At 40.4% G+C, this 20,461-nt stretch overlaps 2 protein-coding genes and 1 long non-coding RNA gene across 3 annotated transcripts; 2 read left to right on the forward strand and 1 right to left on the reverse strand.

The window, feature by feature from the left end:
- Window positions 1-1,488: 1,488 nt before the first annotated feature.
- Window positions 1,489-7,371, forward strand: ndufs7 (NADH:ubiquinone oxidoreductase core subunit S7). The gene is made up of 8 exons (XM_069702355.1): window positions 1,489-1,532; window positions 2,092-2,128; window positions 2,708-2,779; window positions 2,870-2,987; window positions 3,688-3,867; window positions 4,220-4,266; window positions 5,933-6,021; window positions 7,148-7,371. The coding sequence occupies exons 1-8, from the start codon at window positions 1,517-1,519 to the stop codon at window positions 7,243-7,245; spliced, it is 657 nt and encodes a 218-aa protein (XP_069558456.1). The 5' UTR covers window positions 1,489-1,516; the 3' UTR covers window positions 7,246-7,371.
- Window positions 7,372-10,877: 3,506 nt separating this feature from the next.
- Window positions 10,878-15,029, reverse strand: gamt (guanidinoacetate N-methyltransferase). Its single transcript, XM_069702354.1, has 6 exons — window positions 14,852-15,029; window positions 12,939-13,084; window positions 12,732-12,795; window positions 12,447-12,514; window positions 12,047-12,157; window positions 10,878-11,146 (listed from the first exon to the last, which is right to left on the reverse strand). Exons 1-6 carry the CDS (start codon window positions 15,027-15,029, stop codon window positions 11,006-11,008), a joined length of 708 nt encoding a protein of 235 aa, XP_069558455.1. The 3' UTR covers window positions 10,878-11,005.
- LOC138623073 (uncharacterized) lies at window positions 12,153-20,232 on the forward strand. The gene is made up of 2 exons (XR_011311061.1): window positions 12,153-12,261; window positions 12,616-20,232. It is a non-coding gene; the product is annotated as an uncharacterized lncRNA (long non-coding RNA).
- The last annotated feature ends 229 nt before the right edge of the window (window positions 20,233-20,461 follow it).

The following is a 20,461-nucleotide window of genomic DNA, read 5'->3' on the forward strand; positions in this document are numbered from 1 at the left end:
CAAACTAGAGACCTGAAAGACAATTATTTAAGGCCCCGCTGCATGTTTACAGTTTGTCATTTAATTTCATGACATTTTTTTTCCATTCTGAGGTTTTCCTCAGTGTTTCTCTGGAACTTTTTCTTTATTTTAATCATTTGATTTACCAATAAAGTTGCGAAATCTGATCTTATTATTATTATTTTAGATGAAACATTTAGCAAGTTGTTCCTACATGTGCAACTCGTTCCAGTGAGAGAAACATTTTAGCTGTGGTCAAATCCAACCACATTAAATCAGAAAGAAGTTTATTATGTTTTGGTTAGTGGTGCATCGAGCTGTGACCAGAAGGACATACAATGATGCAGAAATAAAGTAAATGTGAATGTTATCCTTTTAAACCTATAACCAAGGTTCTCCTGTACAGTGTAATGTGAATACTTCCTGTCCCACTTTCTTCCTTGATCCAGAAAATGCATTACATACAACTTTATTATGTATTGCAGAGCAGTTTGACAGTTAGGACAGAGAAGAGAGGGAAGGACACGTGACTTTATTTTCAGCAGGTAGAGAGTTTTTCATAATGAGGGGCTCATAAATCACCCTCAAGTGACAGGTGAGGTTAATTTTGAATCTGATGTGTGCGAATAAATATGTGGATTTGTAATGACAACACGTCTGAATGCAGCTCCACCAGCAGAGCCAGGCTGCTGCTGCTGCTGTTACGATTTAATGATCTGTCCCACAAACTCCAGTCTTAAACTCAAATTGAAACAACAAAAGGAAAATCAGATGATTTGAAGTTGATAAGGGTTATAACATAAATGAAATGAAATGAAATGAAAGAGCCTGTTTTATTGATGAAAATGATAAGTCTTGAATGATGGATATGTGCGTATGTATTTTTTCTGGGAGTTTAAGACGCACAATTTTAAGAAAAGAAAGAAAATGAAAAGAAAAATCATCTAAATATGATTATATTTTAGAAAGCAAACAAAAATAGCTGACTCATTATTTTCCAACCAGACATTTATTCCAGACAATATGGAAAAGGTTTACAAAGACATTTAGATCTTAATAAAAAAAAAAACAAAAAAAACCCACTTAAACTAAAAAAACAAACATTTTTTTTGTTTCTGGTTGTGATTTTCTGAGAGAACAGAACATTTGGAAGGATTTGGACTCCTTATTCTTAAGCGTGGCTTTATTGACATGCATTTTAATCTCAGTATTACATTTTGTGTATTGTATAAGTGTACAGTATTGTGTTTTCGGGGTTTATAGTCAATGTCAAGTCTGCCGAATTGATCCGGTTTCACTGGAAGATTAAACGTCCCGTGAAGCTCTAAAATAATCAGACCACCTTTCACAGCCCAAAGCTTTCGAGGTCGAAAGAACCACCGTTATTTGGTCGGTATATGTCCGTATACAGTTTGACCTCATTCACTTCAGATCAACGAGTTTGCAGCAGCGCCCTCCGCAGCCCTCGCGCTCACACGGGCACCGGAAGCAGTCTGACGTCACCAGAATCCCAAAGATGGCGGCGGTAGTAGGTGAGTGATGTTTTTGACTGAAATGATACGCTTTTTTTTTAAATTATTTTTAATTTTTTTTAAATAGCGTGGCATTCAGAGTATTTAGAAAATAAGTGCACGGAATTGTACCAGCCAGTGGTTCGGCCCTGTGTCGGGAATCTGGTTCGTAACTTTTTTGTTGTTGTTTTTTTGTGAGTGCGCACGCTGACCTTAGCATAGCGGCTAACCGCAGCTACAAATGTCACACTTAACTATTCGCAGTGGCGTTTTTAATTATTATTTAAAAAAAAAAAATTATTATTAAGCTTTCGTTTGCTTTGTTTATACGTGAACTACACCGAGATGCGTCGATATCCCGGGTGCGCCGTCACCTGCGCTCTTGATTGTTCAACCCCGTGACGAACTCCGCCTGTTCACGGTTCTCGCCTGCAGACACCGTCTCGGTGTCGTCGGGAGAATCAGTTCAGGACTTTAGGGAGTCACCGAGATCCACTCTGTGAGCCCTTTCATTAGTTAATAAGTTATCTCCATTATTGTCAGTTTCCTCAGTGTGTGTGTATTTGCTGTTGTTTTGCAGCGCCACGTCTGGCCGCGTTTGGCTCTTTTTCAACAAGGTAAGAACCTTTTTTTTTTTTTTTTAAATCCTGTTCCTGGTTTTGAAACTCATTTTAATCCGACTTTATATTTAATCCGACTTTATTCTGCTGACTACAGCTGCTACGATACCGTGCACTTTTTTCGTTCAGGCATCCGAAGTAACTAAAAAGAATCAACTCCTTTCTAACCACCCAAATTTAATCCTCTACATTTTTAATTTTTTTTAATTTCTCATCTCTCACCAAGATGAAACAATAAGCAATGAAAAAAAATATACTGGCTGAAAAAGTGTTCTGTTGGTTTTTGTTTTGCTTTCAGCTTGCCTGCTGTTCAGAGGAACAGTCAAGTTAATCCTTTAAGGCGTCATCAAGTTTGGGAGGCTTAGACAAAAATCAAAGAAATCCATCTGTCGGTCTCACGCAAGAGCATCAAAACAATCAAATTTCACATCTTATTATTAACATATTGTGGAAGTCGCCGTTTTCCGTTGCTTTCCGCTGGCTTGTCTTAACTTGTAGATATCTTAAGATCACGTCAGTCTCCTTCGCTCGTCATCTTTCATTCTTACCATAGTTCTCTCTCTCTCCATCCGACAGGCCCATTTCATTTCTTGCTATTCGACAGAAGAGTCTGCTCGGCAGTGCTAGAAGTGACAATACCAGCACGAGGTGAGTTTACGAGGCAGACTGTGTTGTAATTGACTCCCAGTAAACACTGTGCACGTGGCAAAGCAGCGCTCCCTCCTCCCTCTGTTGCAGTGTGGTGCCAGTGAGAGAGAGGAGCACGGCGGCGGCGGCCAAACCGGCTGCGGTCGCCAGCAGCAAGGGGGAGTATGTTGTCACCAAGCTGGATGACCTGGTGAACTGGGCACGCAGGGTGAGTGGATGAGAGGCTGTAAAACATCCAACGTGTGTGGTTTAGATTTAGTAGTGCGCGCAGTGTTTTTCTTTATAGCCCACCTGTGAATGAGGCCGTTTAATATCCAGTCATACAGCTGCCGACAGGTGACGTGACTCCGTTGACCCGTGTGACTGTCAAGGTGCTGGTATGAAATGTCACATGGGTGGTGGTGTTGCCTTTTATAAATGTATCTCTGCGGTATCTGGGTCTCAAATTGCCCCTCTGCAGTCTTGACAAATCGTCACGCACGCACACGCGTGTGACTGAGTTACGTTTTTGTTAAGCTTTCAGGGCAACAAAAGGAAACTTGAAGACACGGGGACAGACCAGAGTTGTGGCCTTACCATTGAGGCATTAGTCATGTAGACAACTCGACACACACGAAGACAGTCAACGTCCCACAAATCATGAAATCATGAAAAATGGGTCCCAAAGTAGACTCTGGCTGAAACACTGACTGATAGGCGGTTGTGCGTGATTAGCTAGCAGCTCCACAAACGATCACTTCCATCTCACGGACTACAAACCCTAAGCTGTTTTTTTTTTTTTTTTAACTGTTTGAACAAGATGTTTAACCAATAATTTACAAGGATGTGTTTTGGATCGGAACCATCAGCACCTCTATCTCTCCCGTTCAGTGTTATTTTGGCTTATCGCTGCTGTGCCTCTTCCTCAGAGCTCTCTGTGGCCTATGACCTTCGGGCTGGCATGCTGTGCGGTGGAGATGATGCACATGGCGGCTCCCCGTTACGACATGGATCGCTTCGGCGTCGTGTTCAGAGCGAGTCCCCGACAGGCTGACGTCATGATCGTGGCAGGGACGCTGACCAATAAGATGGCTCCAGCTCTGCGGAAGGTGAGAGGAGGGACAGGGCTGATGTAATAGTAGCTGAGGCGGCTGTGCAGTTCATTTCATGATGCGTAAACACAGAGACCACTTCAGGTCTGATTCCCAGGCTGGGAAATGGTGGAAGAATGATGGAAGGATGTTGTTTTTGTGCACAGCCTGTTAAAAACTGTCAGTGCTGTCTGTCAGACCTTCCTGTCTGCAGGATGGAAGCGCTGAGAACAGTATAGCTGTGTAAACGCCAGCTGGATTATGACAAGCCTGACAGGGGATTGGTAGACTGGCACGAAGCCTTTCTCCAGCTGAACCTACAGATTAGCTGTTAGTCAGACGTTATATAACTGCTTCTTCCATCCAACAGGTGTATGACCAGATGCCTGAGCCCAGATATGTCATTTCCATGGGAAGGTGAGTCAACACCTGAACAGATTTCCTCTAAGCTTTTTATTCCAACAGGGGATGTACTGATCAAGTTTTTTTTGGCCCTGATTTGAGTCCTTTTAATGTTGGGCTGCTCTGATACAGAGACTTGATCAAAAATTTCAAGCTCCTGATTTCAAACTATGAAGCTGTTCATCTTAAATTACTTATTATATTTAGAAAAGTTTAACTTAAAAAAAATAAACTCCTAAAATTGACACAGAGTGATCATCTATGCAGAAGATGCATCACTCTGTTGAAGTTGTTGGGACCACAGAAACACTTTCACACTTGTACAGTGGAGTCGCGGTTCTTCTTACGCAAACAATCTTTGTCTGCAACAACAGACAAGTTTATTTTTGATCTGCCATCAACTTACTCATGAATTAACTCGAATTAGTTGGAGCTGAAAATAATGTGCAGATGGACTCCGTTGACTAAAACTGCTGCTTCACCGATGTGTTCTCACTGATCTTTGGTAATGAGAGGAAAGAGCACTGAGTCAGATTATCATCAGGCCGAGAAGACTCAAATAGGTTTTCACATTCACACTTATTTTCACTCTCGCATGCAGTGAAATGCTCGCAGTGTCGAGTTAGGCTGTCTCTAATGAGAGCCGCGCTGCATCACAAAAGACCAGCGAGGAAACAAAGATGGGATTTTGTTCTGCTTTATTTGAGCTGGTGTCCTTTAAAACATTGTGACACCTGTAGTCCAGATTTATATCAGGCATCTTGATGATCTTTTAATCTATACGTGTTGCAGCCCAGCTCTGCTAGGGAAAAGGAAGCAACATAAAACTCGATGGATATGGTTTAGCAAGGTTGCTTGTTGCTTTGTGGTTTTCAAAAGGTAAACAAAAGAAGCAACGTGTACATGGGGCTGCGGGTGCTGCCACACGAAAGAATACAATCAAGAGGACTTTCTGAGTGAACTACAGTAAAAAAAAAAAAAAAAATCACAACTCTACTCCTGACTCAAACTGAACTCATTATCAGCAGCACCGCTGCTTCTTAACCGTGTTCAAATAACAATGTACGTGTGCATGTGTGAAGGTAAACCGAGCCGGGCACGATCTCCAGGTAGTTAAGTGAGTGCATCGTGTCAGTGAGTTAAAACACGCATTACTAAAACAGGATTATCAACAAAACGAACAAGAAGAAAAGTGTCAAGAAAAGTCACAGCCGCACTGAGTGACGTCTGCGCTGCGTATAAACTAGAGCGACGATTGGAGAGTTGCAGCTCCAGTCAGTCTTCAGAGAGCAGCCGGGAAGCGGACTGGGCAGCGCAATCACGCGTCAAGAGACACACCGTCGTCTGCAGTGCGAAAGGTCAAGCACACGTTGGTTTGGACCGTAACAATTCTGTATTATTATGCATCCATCATTCAGAACCTCCACATGGTCGTGTCGACTGTGTTTCTGAACTTTCAGCTGAGCGGTTTGTGTTTACTCCTGATTTCCTCCTTTATGTTGGTCTAACTGTGACTCTTGCTGTCAGAAGTGAAGCTAGGTCTCAAAAGTCGGATGCAGGATTGGTTTCATGGTGTTCCAGTTTTATAGCCATCTGTGTACAGATTTAGAGATGGGGGGTGTAAACATTCAGCCCAGGTGTCTTATCCACCAGAAGTGTCCTCATCATTTTCCTCTTCCAGCTGCGCTAATGGAGGAGGCTACTACCACTACTCCTACGCTGTCGTCAGAGGCTGCGACCGAATCGTACCGGTGGACATTTATGTTCCAGGTAGGCTTCACTGGGCTCCCTGTGGCGGGTAAAACACGCACACAATTTATTGATGGAAAATACAAAGGTGGATTAAAAAGTTCAGAGACGGCTCCCGTTGCGCGCGAACGATGAGCAGCACCGCGACGTGCACGGAGAACAGAGAAGCTGTAACCTTTTGCGAGAAGCTATTCCAAGTGTCATTGCTTGATCAACATCGGCACCCGAGTTGCACATGATTTTGTAATCGCCGGTTCGGCACATTTGCGATTTCTCCTCGCGCCTGAAACTGGAGCAGAGAGCGGAACGTCAAAGTTTGAGGCAAATTGCTGAGGAACAGAAAGAAATAGCAGGGAGCCAAATCAAATCTGCTGGTGGGGAGGTACGATCGTGTTGCTGAGGGCGAGAAACTTGTTCGTTTCAATGGGCTTTGAGTGGGCGCACTGTTATGTTGGAGAACCGAAGTGCCACCTCGCCACAGCTCAGGTCGGTTGCGGAAAACGTTTTCCCTCAGACGCCTCAGAGCGTCCCAGTGGAGCTCTTGTGTTGACAGTCAAAAAAAAAATATGTCCTTCAACTGCTTCTTGGCATGCTGGACCAGCTTGAATGAAGAAAAAAAAGAAAGTTAACCTGGTAAAAAAAAAAAAAGAATATAAATAAATCGGACCGAGTCACTGCACAACCCCGCGAATGTCTAAGTTACTATATACTTGGTCGTTAAGGTTACAGCTTCTCTGTGCTCCGTTTACATGCACCAGCAGCAGTCGCAGAGCTTTTTGAGCCGCTCTTTGTATTCGGGGAAAAGAAGTAGTTGTAGATGCAGGTTTCACAGTGGCAGAAATATTTTAGGCAGAAGTACTACTAACTGTGTCATCAGCAGCTGTAATGCAGCACCAGTGCATACACGTGTCTTACCAGCAGCACACCAAACACCTGTGTTCTAGATAAACACGGGCAGTATAAGTGATGTTTATTGCTTCAGTAGTAGATAAAGTTGTAGTCTTGCCGCAGTTGCTGTTAGCATGTAACACGATACTTGACGTAGTTCAGCCCGTCATCGTAGACGGGTCACCGTGTTGCATCATGAACAGATAAATGACGAGGTGGAGAGTTAAGATTTGTTGTGTTTTTGCCTCCCTGTCGTCAGGTTGTCCTCCCACCGCTGAGGCGCTCCTCTACGGGACTCTACAGCTGCAGAAGAAAATCAAGCGGGAGAAGAAGATAAGCATCTGGTATCGGAAGTGAATGCGTGATATGTTTGTGTGTATATCTGGTATGTAAATGTTGTATTTCGGGCTGCATTTGGAGCGTCGCTCCTCCTCCACGTAGAGCTGCAGGAACCAACTTCAATAAAGTCACTATTGTAATTTACACACTGTTGCTGATTTTTCAACCAAACCCAGCAGGTCAGCGCTAATATTCCATAACCATAACATTTAAAAGTTTTAAATTAAGTTCATCGGTATTAAAGTAGTCACATGCAGTCTAGTTCTCATTTATCAAACTCTTCATTAGTCATAAACGGAGCGTACGAGTGAATCTTAAATGTTATTTTCAATAAACTGAGCCTACATGAAAATCCCTTCCTGCTGGTCGTTGGTGTAGTCTGAGCCACCAGGTGGCTCCTGTGATCACAGCTCTGACCTTCACTGGTCCTTGTGTGGACACTCAGCAGTGGTTGGAAGCAAAATGCATTTTTAAAATTGTTTTATTGTGTGTTAACTGTTTCACTGACGAAACGCAACACAAACCCACCAAGTGGACACCGGTTTGTCGAAAAAGCAGGTGCAGTTTGTATGTTGAGCTCGAGCTGACTCCCCGCATACATAACGACTGTAAACCGGCTACAATAATTATGTATGCAGAGATTCTTTCATGCAGCTCAAGTGTGAAGCAACAGAATCACAGGTCCTCTCTGCTGCTGCTGATTTCCTGAGCGAGACGTTTTATTGCTGCTTTTTGTCTCAAGTCGCTCCGGATAACGGAGTGCATCGAGATGGAAAACGCGTCCTGCCAAACGTCTGGTTAAAGTAAATGTTTTATATGTAATGTTTACACGCGGAGTTAAACATTAAAGCAGCAGCTGGAGTCACCTGCATGTGCTGAATGTGCTGCATTATTAGATCTCTGGCTGAAACACAAGCTCATCTAACGGAGGCTGAAATTTGACAGCTTTGAAATTGATCAGATGTTTATAGACCTAAGCCAATATTCATTTCTGGAAGAATCTATTTGGATTTTTTTTTTTTTTTTTATAAGGATCCCTTAAATACAGTGATTACATGGAGCTGTGATCAATATTTGTACTTGGGTGAAACATCTGCAGTAGAAAGTCTTTAATTAGCAAACTACGTCAAACTTTCCCAGAAAATGTCTGTAGTTTCTTATTAGTTGTCAACAGTACAAATACATCTGTGCCAAGTTAAAGTTGTCTAATGGTATTAGCCATTCAGATGTATTGATTGGGCTTCACTGCTCACATAAACACGAGCCTTCATTTAATTTTCAAGGAAAGGCCTCAGATTAGTTTATTATGTGCAGTGCAGGAGGGAAACACCTCTGCATCAATCTACCGGTGTCAGTGTATCATCGCAGAGCCTAAATCACAATTATATACATGTAATCAGATCAGTGGTGTCTGAGCCTGCAGCTCATTCGTGATCTCATTCATAAAATTTAAATAGAATATATTGATTAATATTATATAATTAGGAAAGCCCAAAGAGGCCTCTACATCTTTAAAAAAAAAAAAAAAAAAAAAAATCTGACCAATAGTATACAACCTATATTCATAGGTTCATATTTATATTGTTGTATACGACAAAACGAAGGAAAAAAATATTCATATTTTATAGGCTGAGATAAGGTGATGTTTGGATTTTATTTTGCTTCGACAGATTAAATGCTGATCAAGTTTCCGTCGTTCAACCAGTTGAACTAATTATTTCGGTCCCGTTGGCCACCTTACCGTACGAGCTCGGATTTTCTGCCTCTCCTTGTATCTTTATGCGCGAGCGTGGACTATAACTCCCTAAAATATGATATCACAGGGAGATGTGCCAGCTGCTGTTGTTTCCCACCTGACCGCAGCCTGGTGTTGCATCATCCGTCCGCCTAATGATTAATGTGTCCTCGCCAGGTGGTAACTTGTTCCCACGTGTTCGGATAACATGCACCGTTATCTACAACCATGAATTGAAACATGCACACTGTATTCTGTGATGCACTTTAACAGTTGATATATGTTTTAGATGAAAGTCAAGAGAGCTCAACATTAAACATGTTAAAGGTGTTTTTACACCAGTGACTCTTGCTGTTAGTTATTGTCGGTAGTCTTAATTATTGTTTTGCAATAACTCTTTAAAAAGAATTCAAATGAATTTGATCAGTTAATCTGCTCAGTTTTCTGAAATTTCCGTTCCTTCACTGTTCGTTCTTTTTGCTAGTTGTGAACAGCGTATTAAGAAGCCTACATTTACTCCAGTAGAAATTTTATGGACTGTAGTATTTTCTTTTCAACAAAACAAAACATCTCAGAGGAAAATAATGTGCTTACAATGTAATATAATGTATAATGTGTGACAGCTTTAGTTATAAATGATTTTAGCAAAATATGTAAAGAGCGTATAAAATATGAGGCTTTATTATAGATTTAACTTTATAACTTTATTATAGCTTTAACTTTATTATTGATTTAAGTATCTACATTATATATATATATATATAAACAAAACTCACAATTATTATTATTATTATTTATATATATATTATATATATATATGTATATACTTATATATATGTATATATCTATATTTATATATACATAAACAAAACTTGATATGACTAAAAGACCATTAATAGACAGCAACTTTTTAAACAAATGCCAGAATATTTTTTTCCATGTAAAATTGACAAACATTTTATGGTTCCACGTCCTTTCCTAAATGTGATGATTTCTTTTCTTTTTTTAAAACAATTCTAATAATGATGAATTATTTAATTAATTTCGAGGTTTAGACTGTTAGACTAAACAAACATTGAGAGGGTGTTACTTTGGGTTCTGGGAAACTTCTTCTGACTGTTTACAAACTAAATGATTAACAAACATTTAATTGAACAAATAATCAGCAGATTGAGCCTGTATGAAAAGAAAGTTCATAGTCAGTCTTCCACACAGTAAAATGCTGCTTATACACAAATGCACGAGTAATAATAATGAGATTATGTAATATATTACAATACAACAATGACGGAGGCCATTCTTTGCATTGAGCCTTTCTGCTTTTGATACTTTAAGTGTCTTTTCCGGTTTTGTAGTTTCATATTTGAGTGACATTTTCCATGTTTGTAATAGAGTATTTTGGCAGCATGGCATTAGTATTTTTACTTCAGTAAAGGATCCGAATAGTTCCTCCTCCACTGGCTATGAAAATCACACTCCTTGCATACACACCGCAGATTTGTCAATTTATAGTCCGATTTTCACACAAACAATATGAGTATGCAGAGTCTCAAAGTGAAAAGCCATATTCCGCTAAGTTTATTACAAAGCGTTTATTTGAACATGCAGTGATGTATTTACTGCCTGGTCTATAACTGGGCTATGCTTCAGTGGAAAAGGACCTGAACCAGGTAAAGTCTCAGTAGGCTGTGAATGCATTGTTTTGGTGCTTTCAGGTCTGCTGTTGTCTCATGTTTGTTACTGAATTATATCAGTGAACACATAAAGCACAGTCTTCTGGAGCAGAGCAGGGACATGACTAATCTGACCTCCAAAACAGCAACACACATAAACACATTAGTTCATAAACTGCCTGAAACTTAACAAAACGAAATGTATAATATATATATATATATATATTGAGCTGTAAACTGAGTCAGGATGGAGTTTGATTTATTTAAAACATGGCAGAGTGAAATAAACAAAATAGAGAGGGTTTGAAGAGAAAGCACATTTGAGTAAAAAAAAAAAAAAAAAAAAAGGTTGCAGCAGCGTCTTTGGACTTCACCCCTTGACTATGGTGGGTGTGATCATCTTCGTGAAGGAGTAGTATTTGCATTCAGTGGGTGGTACAATGTCCATGGTGGTGGTGCTAATCTTCTCTTTCTTGAAGTCGGCTTGGAGCAGATGAGGCACCTGTGTCTCCTGCAAATCATTAATGGAGAGAGACGGTCAATGTGAGGCAGGTCGCAGCTTTATCAGTCTCTACGGCCCGATCCTGTTTACCATTAACCCCCGAAATGATCGCGGCACGTAATTCGGGTGTGCACTCTGTGATAAATGCTGCCAAGGAGTAGATGTTGCAGGAATGGAAGAACAAATCCAGCTGTGACTAAATGATTGTACTGATATTTATTCTGATTCGGTGCTCAGGAAGTCTCATTATTTCTCTCTTTATGACCCCAAAATTACAAAATAAAAACCTATAGACTTCAGACACCCTAAACTTTCTTTCTTCAGCTACTAAAACTCCAAACATTTGTGGTGCATCCAGATCATAATCTTAACATTACAAAGCATTTTAGTTTTCTGGACTTTGTGCAAATATCAAAGAGTGGAAAAAGCAGTGTCCCAATTCTTCATTCTTTGATTTAAGCATGTAACGCATTCACAGTGCAAAAGGGCCACTGAAAAAGTATGTATTTTAAAAAAACACTTGATTTTTGAGTGAGTTGTTGATTCCCCCACGATGCACTGTAGGAAGGAAATGGAGGAGCTGCTCACAGCTGTAATACATTATAATAAATTGGTGCTGAAATGGGTCCATGAAAATATGTAATGTTTGTAAAGACACTGAATACAGAATCAAACCATTTTTTTTTATTGAATTCTGGCAGTACAAGTGTTGGATCCTTTCCTTGTTTGTACAAACCAGTAAAACATGGATTTTTTTTGAACATGTTTCTGTTGTGTCAGGGAATTCTAGAAAGTAACTTAAAAAGACAGATCACCCTTCAGTATAGCAGAAGTAAAACTGTCTAATTTTAGATAAATCAAGGCTAACTTGGATTATTTGTCCCTGTTTGGATCATGACGGTGACCAACCTCGAACATTTTCTCGATGTTGTCGTATTTGGTCTTGAGCAGCTCGCCCCACGAGGTCAGGTTGCAGTAGGTGAGGACGCCGCTGGATTTCAGCAGCCTGTGAGCGTGACCCTGCAGAGAAACACACAAAAACAACAACAACAAAAAACCCTGTCAGTCCTTCAGCTCCAGATGTGTCCAGGTGAAATGGGACCTCAAGAGGACAGACAGGTCTGGTGAGTCCCTGTTCAAACTGCAGCTGGACTGATGTGGGTTTGTAAAACTAAGCTCTTTACACTAAAGTACCTTTTCCCCCTCCTTTATTGCAAACAGTTCAGTATTCAGGAATTATCCCTCTCCGTTTTAATCCTTTCATTTTCCTCCTCTGTGTAATGTACTGAAGTGTATTTTAACTGCCCACCTTGATGAAGTCAAACTGGTGAGTGTGCCATGTCTCCTCTGACAGCGGATATGTGTCATACAGGATACCTGCAGAGGAGGGACACAGTGTTAGCAGTGAGCAATCAGCAGCTGAATCAGTCACATTTCAACTCTTTTTTTTTTTTTTTTTTCCTTTCTTTTTTTTACAGCTACTTTGAGTCCGTTTGTCATCCAAGCAGTGAAATGTGAAAATGTCTGTTGCAGCATTTCATAGTTTGAACTACGAGCTGACCAAAGTTTCCCCACGACTGGTTTCGTTTCTTACCATCAAAGTGGTTGTCTGGCAGGGTGGGAACAACGTTCTCCCAGAGGCCCTTCAGAGGGACGACCTGCGGCAGCATGAAACACTGGTCAACACCTTCACGTTCAAAACAATAAGAGTCGCACATGCAGGTGTACCGGCTTCCACACATACACTGCAGCAAGTATCAGCAGACGGTGACTGATGTATCAGGAGTGTGGACTGACTGACCTTATGTGGCTGAGACTTGGCCCAGTTCTCGAGTCGTGCGAAGACACCGTCGTTGCACTCGATGATCCAGTGCTCCTCGATGGGGAAAGACTCGACTTTGGTGGCGGCGATGGCCATGCCGAAACCAATCTCCAGAACCCGACCGCCTGCCAGACAAATCACAACGAAACAGAAAAGGTTTACCTACTAAAGCTTTCCAGGGTTCAGTGTGGGGGTATTTCTCTCTACGTGTACATGGTTGTAGTGTCAGTGTTTCAGTGTGTTTTGACAAAGTTTTAAAACAAAAGAAACATTTTATTGGATCCAGCAAGGTCTTTTGAGTTTCCAGTCCTCCAGTCTCACCTCCACTGAAACTGGTTGTGTGAGGCTCATTAACGCAGTTTGAGAAATGACTCTTACTTCCTCTCACTTGCTTTCCCTCAACAAATCAACTCCCTGATACGACTGCAGTGTAACACAGATTTTCAGGGTTAGACTCAAGCTTTCTCCTTCTGTGGTTGTGAGGAGGCCAGTTGGTTGGAACATGTGATTGAACAGAAAGGCCAAAGGGGTTCATTTCCTTTCAGAGTAGAATATAAATAGATGAGAGGTAAAGGCTGCTCGTGATTGCTTGACCCTTGATTTCTTTGATCTTTTAACTGCTGTCAGACAAGCTCAGTGTAATAGACACATTTTTTTTTTACATTTCTTCACTTTTGTGTAGTCTCTGGAAATTTGTGTAAATAAGGAAAAACATTTCCAAAAAAGACTGAGATTTCACAGGTGAATGAAAAGTATTTCAACACCTGTCCATGTCAAAACCCTTTTTGATTTGACTTGTGAGGACCAGCAAAAAATATAAGCAAAAAAGGAAAAAAAAAAAATCAATTAAATTCTTAGGTTTAATAAACTATCACATTCAGTCAAATGTAATGTAGCAAAATAACTTATAAACTCATGCAATGGGAGTGGCCGGCATTCAAAGTGCCATTCAGAAATGCTGAATTTTAGTGGATAACGTAAATAATATGGAAAAAAGAAATGCATTTTCACTCTAAAAAAAAAAAATCTAAACATAACAACATGCACGTTATTTAAATCAAAATTTTTAAATCAACAATTTCAAGTGTAAGAAACTGGCATTGTGCAAACTGTTTTAGTGCACATGCTTGCTTTCAGCATGTCTGTGAGGGTGTGTGGATCGGTCTATTTTCACATAAAGCTAAAAGCAGATGAGCTATTTCCCCCTGCAGATTTCTTGGCCGGTTCCCAAGAGTGAAGTAACAGCTGTTGTAGTACTCACCCAGCACTGAGCACCATGCTGCTCACACTCACACATGTCGGCGATTGTAAATGAAGGGACAAGCTCAAAATAAAAAATTACCCCAGTGAAAAAAAATTCCTCATTACATATTTCAGTAAACCGTAGTAGAAGAGTAGAAATGAAAAAAAAAGAAGGTATATTCAATTCTAAAACATATTTTCTTTGTTTGTTTATTATATTTTTTCCTATTAAAAAGGAAACATCATAAAATGTTTAACTCTGATGTTTTAGACAACACTAACTATATTGCCACAATAACATGCTGATTTAATGTAAAACTTGCAAATAATAGACTACTTTATTGTTTTCTGTTTTGAGTTCATATTCACTTGACAACACAATTTTATTTGATATAGTAACACATACATGGCATATAACTGATTTATAACTGTCTCCAAAACTAATATTTTTGACACTCAGCTGCATTAAGTTATTGTTATTTTTGTAAGTAATCACAAACGTGTCTGTTGAGTTGTCATCGTCATAATACCTCATTTTGATCCAGTCAACATGTCAGGCTGTAACATGAGTCCATTATCGGACAAGTCCGCCTCATCGCGTACGGTGTCCGACGAAGGACGGTCGATTTCCTAAAAACCATTTCTTTTACCTTTAGAGGCAGCAACAGTCGCCAGTGAGTGCATGTACGGGGTCTCCCAGCGCTCCATCACTGGCTTGCCCATGATCTCGAGGTGTGTGTCGGTCTCATTGTAGCCGGCGCTCGCGTCGTGCCAGGAGAGCTTGCAGTCCTCTCCCTTGGAGAAAATGGGCTGTTCAGCGGTGGTCATTTTGTTTTGTTGTTTGTGTGGTTCTGGTGAAACGGTTTGGCAGACTGTGACTCCACACAAGAAGAGGGTGAGAAGCTGGACGGGGTTGGTTTATATCGACCTCACGACTGCTGACACAGCGGGAGTGTCACTGTGGGTCAAACACATTCCGAGATCCTCTGTAAACGGGAGGGATCACTCAGTGGTGAAATAACAAGCTCACTTTACAAGTCCCTCTCACCAACTTGTAAGTTTTTGAACGTTTTTTTTTTTTTTTGGACAATGCTGGAGTAGTGTGAACATGAGGCGTAATTGTAGTAAAAGTTACATGTTTTAGTGTTGCTGTATATAAAAGTGGACGAAGGTCTTGTAGATCTCAAAAGTGAGGCCAGTACAGAAGTGCCTTTAACTGCAAAACCACTCGATGGCCACTAGGGGCTGGGCTCCAAAAAAAACAACAACCTCTGGCTCCATAGACTCCCATTAAACCTCTCATGAAATACAAAGTCAAGAATTTGTTTTCCATACATACTTTTTTTTTTTATTACATTATAACATTAAACGTCTCATGTTATAATGCAATAATTAATGCCGAGATTATGATATTATTATTATTTTGAAAAGTGTGCGTCCACTAAGGCTGGGGACATTTAAACTACTTTTAATAGCGAATGATGGCTGCCTCGCGTATCCTGCGTCTGTTCGCAGCGTAGGTTGTCCTCAGAAATTAAAGCAACCCGATCGCATGCTGCCAAAATACACACGAGCAGTGAGGGCGGTGTATACGGGCACTATGGAGATGTGACCGTGTGAGGGACCTGCAAAACCAAATAGAAACAAGTTTGAGACCATTACGTCCGTGCACAGCGGGAAATAATGAAAATATTAATTTACGACTGTCGCAAATGTTTATTGCCGTCATCATGTTTATTGTTTACATCAGATACATCAGGATGTTCTGATGTTGTCCTTGTTTCTCCGGCGGGCCCTCTGGTGGAGTCCCCCCCCCCCCAGTAACTCAGTACAGAGGTAAGTACGTGAGCAGTAAAGTTCACGACGCAGATTGGTTATCAACGCGAACTTGTGGTTCAAAATCAAGCATTTCGTCGGCCAAACATTTGCCAGGAGGCACCAACATTCCTCCCTTCCTGTTTTGGAGTAGACTGGACAGTTTGTTCGGTGCCCATAACTAGCAGCAGAGTGAGACGTCTTAGTTTCTTCTGCTCTCTGAATGTTTGCATGGACAGCTGAGGTCAACCATTGAGTCTTACTCACACATGTTGTCCCCTGTTGTATAACCTCTGATTTGCTGGATGTAGCATGAAAAGAGACTTTAAGAGCTCCCTTTCTTATGAACAACGCTATACAACTGCATCGCCACCCTAAGGTCCGATTTGCAGGCTGAACGCTACAAATGCAGAATTAATTATAGTTCACAGTTTAAATGAAGTGGAAATGGTCTCCAGTTGTTTTGAGTGCCACTTCATGTCCTTCTGCATTCAAAAGATATTTAGGGCCCGAGCATCGGTGCGAAAGCCCTATTGTTTTTCGTAAAGATCTTCTTCTTCTTCTTCTTCTCCTTACGTAAAGTGATTTGCCTTTTTGGAGGCTTTATCATATTCAAAAACTCATGAAAGTGGATACACATGTCTCTCCCGGCGAAAAATTTCGTATTCTAGTGGAGTCGCGAGTGGGCGCGGCCAAATGGCTCGAGAGCGCCCCCTGAAGAGATGCCCCGGCCTCGGACTGACTTGAATTTAGGTTCTATGGATAGAAAACATGTTTGGGATTAAATCTTCTTAAAATAATTCGTTTTTGTGTTTGTTTTGGATTGATATTATTCATGCAAGAATATTATAGTCCTAATTCTCACATTAGCTGAGGTAAAATCACTGTAAATTAAACAACTGATTAACACAAACACTTCACGTCTCTATTGGTGTATTATGAGTATAATAATGACACCAGAATACAAATTAACATTAAGACATAATTAATGCATGTAAAAAAAAAATATAGGAATTTTGTATTTAGAGCTGAAGCAGTGAGTTGATTTACAAATTAAACTGTAACTGTTGTGGTAGTTGGTTTAAAGAAAAGTTAAAAATGGCAGGAATTTCCTGGTTCCATGCGCATGTGAGAGTATTTTCAGTCTGACTTGGTCTTTAACTTTATATTTTGTTCTGTTCATCAAACAAAGCAATATATTGTAGGGGCAGTGAAGACAATCAATAAATGAGAATTAGTAGTGGCAGCTCGGACTCATGAATATGCACATGGTAATCTTCGAGGGGAATAGTAGCATATGTTTTTCCTTTCTCATTTAGGAAGTCAAACTTAACGGTGACGAGGAGCCTGAAAGTGAAGCCCACTCTCCCCACCTGCGGCCGTAAATTCCCCGTTATTCGGTGTCACTTAGCCTTTTCCTGTGGGTGATGTGACTCACAGCACAGTGCGACAGACTGACAGTCAAAAATGGATCATCTGATCATCTTCTCAGCCCCTCTGGCCCCCGGTTACCCATCATCCACTTCACTCCCATTAGGTGAAGCTGAGTGGGACCGGCTCCTCGGTGAGGGTCCTCATCCCGCCGCGGCTTTTCATCCACCTACCACTCTTACATGAGGCACTTAATTCGCACTGCCTTTGAATAATACTTATTCCCACAGAGGCTCACATTCATGCAAAAATTGCAGCACATGTGAAACGATAAACCATTACTCTTCTTCTTCAGCTATCAGACGTTGTCCTGTCATAGACCCAGAGAAGCTCATCTGGGACCATTTAATTAGATTTAACTCCTGCTGTGGTTGGACAGTGTAGCCATTGAGTGTTTCACAATTTGGATAACTTCCAATGAAGTCAGTTACAGTAGTTTCAGTTAAATCCAGTGCATTATATGACTTATTAACCATTACACAGCTGCTAACCCTTCACAGGGATCATTAACTGGTCCGGCGTCTGAACTCAGACCTAAAGGTGAACATGCGTGTGCTGCTGTTCTGTCTCTGCTGTGGATTAGCCTTTCTTTAAGCCACACGACCACGAAATTGCGGCAAAGTCTTCTAAAAGCTTATTAAGAAGGAGATGTTCATTGTTGTTCATGAAACTGTGTTAAAAATACTGTCCTGTCTTTCATCACAAGTTATTCATCCATTAAAAGATGGATATCATAGTGCTCCCATCTAAAATGTAAGCACAAAACATTAAAAAAAAAAACCTTTAAAAAAATACAACATCATAAAAACTACAATTAAACCGGGTCCCAAAGGTCTAGGAAAGTTTCCCAGGCCTGGAAAATGTTTAGAATCAATGAGAGTTTTGGAAAAGTTTTGAATATGCACTGTTTTGGTATACGTTTTAAAATATGTTCATAAAAATCCCAACGCTTCACGGGCTGTGGGAGAAGCCCTCTGCATACACTCTAAACTCTACGCTGCTGTAATTGGTCGTGTTGCTGTCAGTCAATTGGTTCCTAATCAATCAATCCTGACCCTCATCATAACCCTGTCAACGTTGCAACTGATCACAGGTGCTGAGCCTGGGCATGCACCTCCTTCCTATTTCAAACAATGTAGATAAAGTCATAGAAATTGGGTAAAATATTTTGGAAATGTTTTGAAAATTTGGGGTGAAAATTTGTGGGGAACCCTGAATAACTTAAAGTGTTTTAAATGTTGCTTGCTAATAATGATCAAATTCCCTTTTAACTCCAGAAACCTACTAAAGAACTGTTTGAAGGCTGCTGACACACATACAGGGTCTGTTCAGTAACTCCTATACAATGTTAATCAATACTGTATGATCAATAATCAGTCAAATATACTTTATATTTACTTAAATGACATCAACAGCATTTATAGTTTCTTATTCTAATCGTCCACTGTTGCCTCGTTTCCAACATGCACTTTAAAATGCCGCCTCTAAATGTCTCATTCAATATTAAAGCCAATGACTTTACTTCATCATGTGGCCTTTTCCATCACATTTCTCCTGTGTTGCTCTTTCCTTCTTTTGTCATTGATACATAACACGTCGCCCTCGGCTCTCTCAGGCTCAGACCGAAGGTGACTTCCAGTAGTCCGAGTCAAAGGGCAGGAAATGGACCGACGTCTACAAGCCTGCCACATAATCCCTTATTTCATTATCTGTCGGTGCAGAGGTCCTCTTCTGTTTTTCAATTCACATTCCAACAGATTTCTTCCACACAAAGAAACAAAAAGAAAATGTAAGTTACATCTTCCGGAACATATGACTTTGGGCCCAAAATGAGATATTTATCTTTTCAACAATGCGTCCTTTAAGGAGAAAGCCTTGTGCAAGGTGACAGAAATTTTTTTTAGTGAAGGGTTAGACTGTGTGAGACTTTCATAAAGAAAAAGTAGTGTTGGAGTTTGCATTTGGTTTTGCAGTTTTTTTTATTTATTGTGTTTTGTTTACTGTAACAGTGTGTTTTTAGCAGCTAAATGAGGTTCGACAGTTTAATAACTCTGGAGGAGAGTTAACATTGTTGTTTTTATTCATGGGACTGACTTTAACTGTCCATCTGGGTAATTAAACTTATTACACATTTACGTCACCAGCTGGAAAAAAAAAACGTGGACACTAGCCCCCTGGTGGCAGTCAATATTAATTCATGGGTTTCACAGCATTTCTCCCTTTTGGCTTCACAAATATAGAACATGTGTCTCAACAGCCTGTGATGGTGGCGACAATCCATCAAATACAAGAAATTCGAAATAATCTGGCAAAGGTTGGATTCAGGTTGAGTGCGACTGAAGGATAGTTTACTGTGTAAGTGTTTACACAGTCAGTCACTTCATCTGTCCTTGTGTTACTGCTGTAATATCTACTGGACTATAAACAGATATCTTGTGGTCATGGAGTCACTTTTGAAATCCTCATCCAGCAAACCTCATAGAAAACCTGGTGACAAAAGGACGCTTGTTTGAAATGATGCTATAACGAAGAAAAACGAGGAATGCTTAAGCTGTTAAATGTATTCGAATACTATGCAATATGTCGTACGAGACGTATACCGGCTGTGCAATATTTTTTTTTTTTAAGGAACTATACACTTCATAGTTTTTAAGCTGTGAAGTGTAGTCTCATTTGTGCAATATAACCTTAGTGTTGGAATGTAATGTCTATTTTTATGTGAAGTGTTGTCTCTCTATGTTGACATAAGTTGTGTTGTGCAATTTTAAGTAAATCATGTCGTCAATGTCGTTTTGTACCGTAAAATTCTGTGTTTGGGTGAACTGATCCTGTACTTCTCTGAAATTTATGCTGGCACCTATGATAGCACTTTAACTACAGAGTTACCATAGCAACCCTGTAGCAACTCTGCTGTATAACCCATGGTCACCCCGTCGTACCAAAGCCAAGCAGGGTCCCATTGGCAAACACCAATGAGAAACAGGTATGAAGACACAGTTTTATAACAAAACGTG

This window comes from Brachyistius frenatus, unplaced genomic scaffold (assembly GCF_029030835.1).
Source record: "Brachyistius frenatus isolate BFR_SWC_R1_liver_20210118 unplaced genomic scaffold, ASM2903083v1 Contig_41, whole genome shotgun sequence".
Taxonomy (NCBI): Eukaryota; Metazoa; Chordata; class Actinopteri; family Embiotocidae; genus Brachyistius; species Brachyistius frenatus.

Bases quoted from the DNA above. Each gene is read 5' to 3' on its own strand.
- ndufs7 (XM_069702355.1), top strand. The intron at 2,129-2,707 runs GTAAGAACCTTT...TCCATCCGACAG, and splicing joins TTTGGCTCTTTTTCAACAAG to GCCCATTTCATTTCTTGCTA. The intron at 3,868-4,219 runs GTGAGAGGAGGG...TCCATCCAACAG, and splicing joins TGGCTCCAGCTCTGCGGAAG to GTGTATGACCAGATGCCTGA.
- gamt (XM_069702354.1), bottom strand. From the start codon at position 15,029: ATGACCACCGCTGAACAGCCCATTTTCTCCAAGGGAGAGGACTGCAAG. The intron at 12,515-12,731 runs GTAAGAAACGAA...CCTCCTCTGCAG, and splicing joins GCCAGACAACCACTTTGATG to GTATCCTGTATGACACATAT. The intron at 11,147-12,046 runs GTTGGTCACCGT...AATGATTTGCAG, and splicing joins ACATCGAGAAAATGTTCGAG to GAGACACAGGTGCCTCATCT.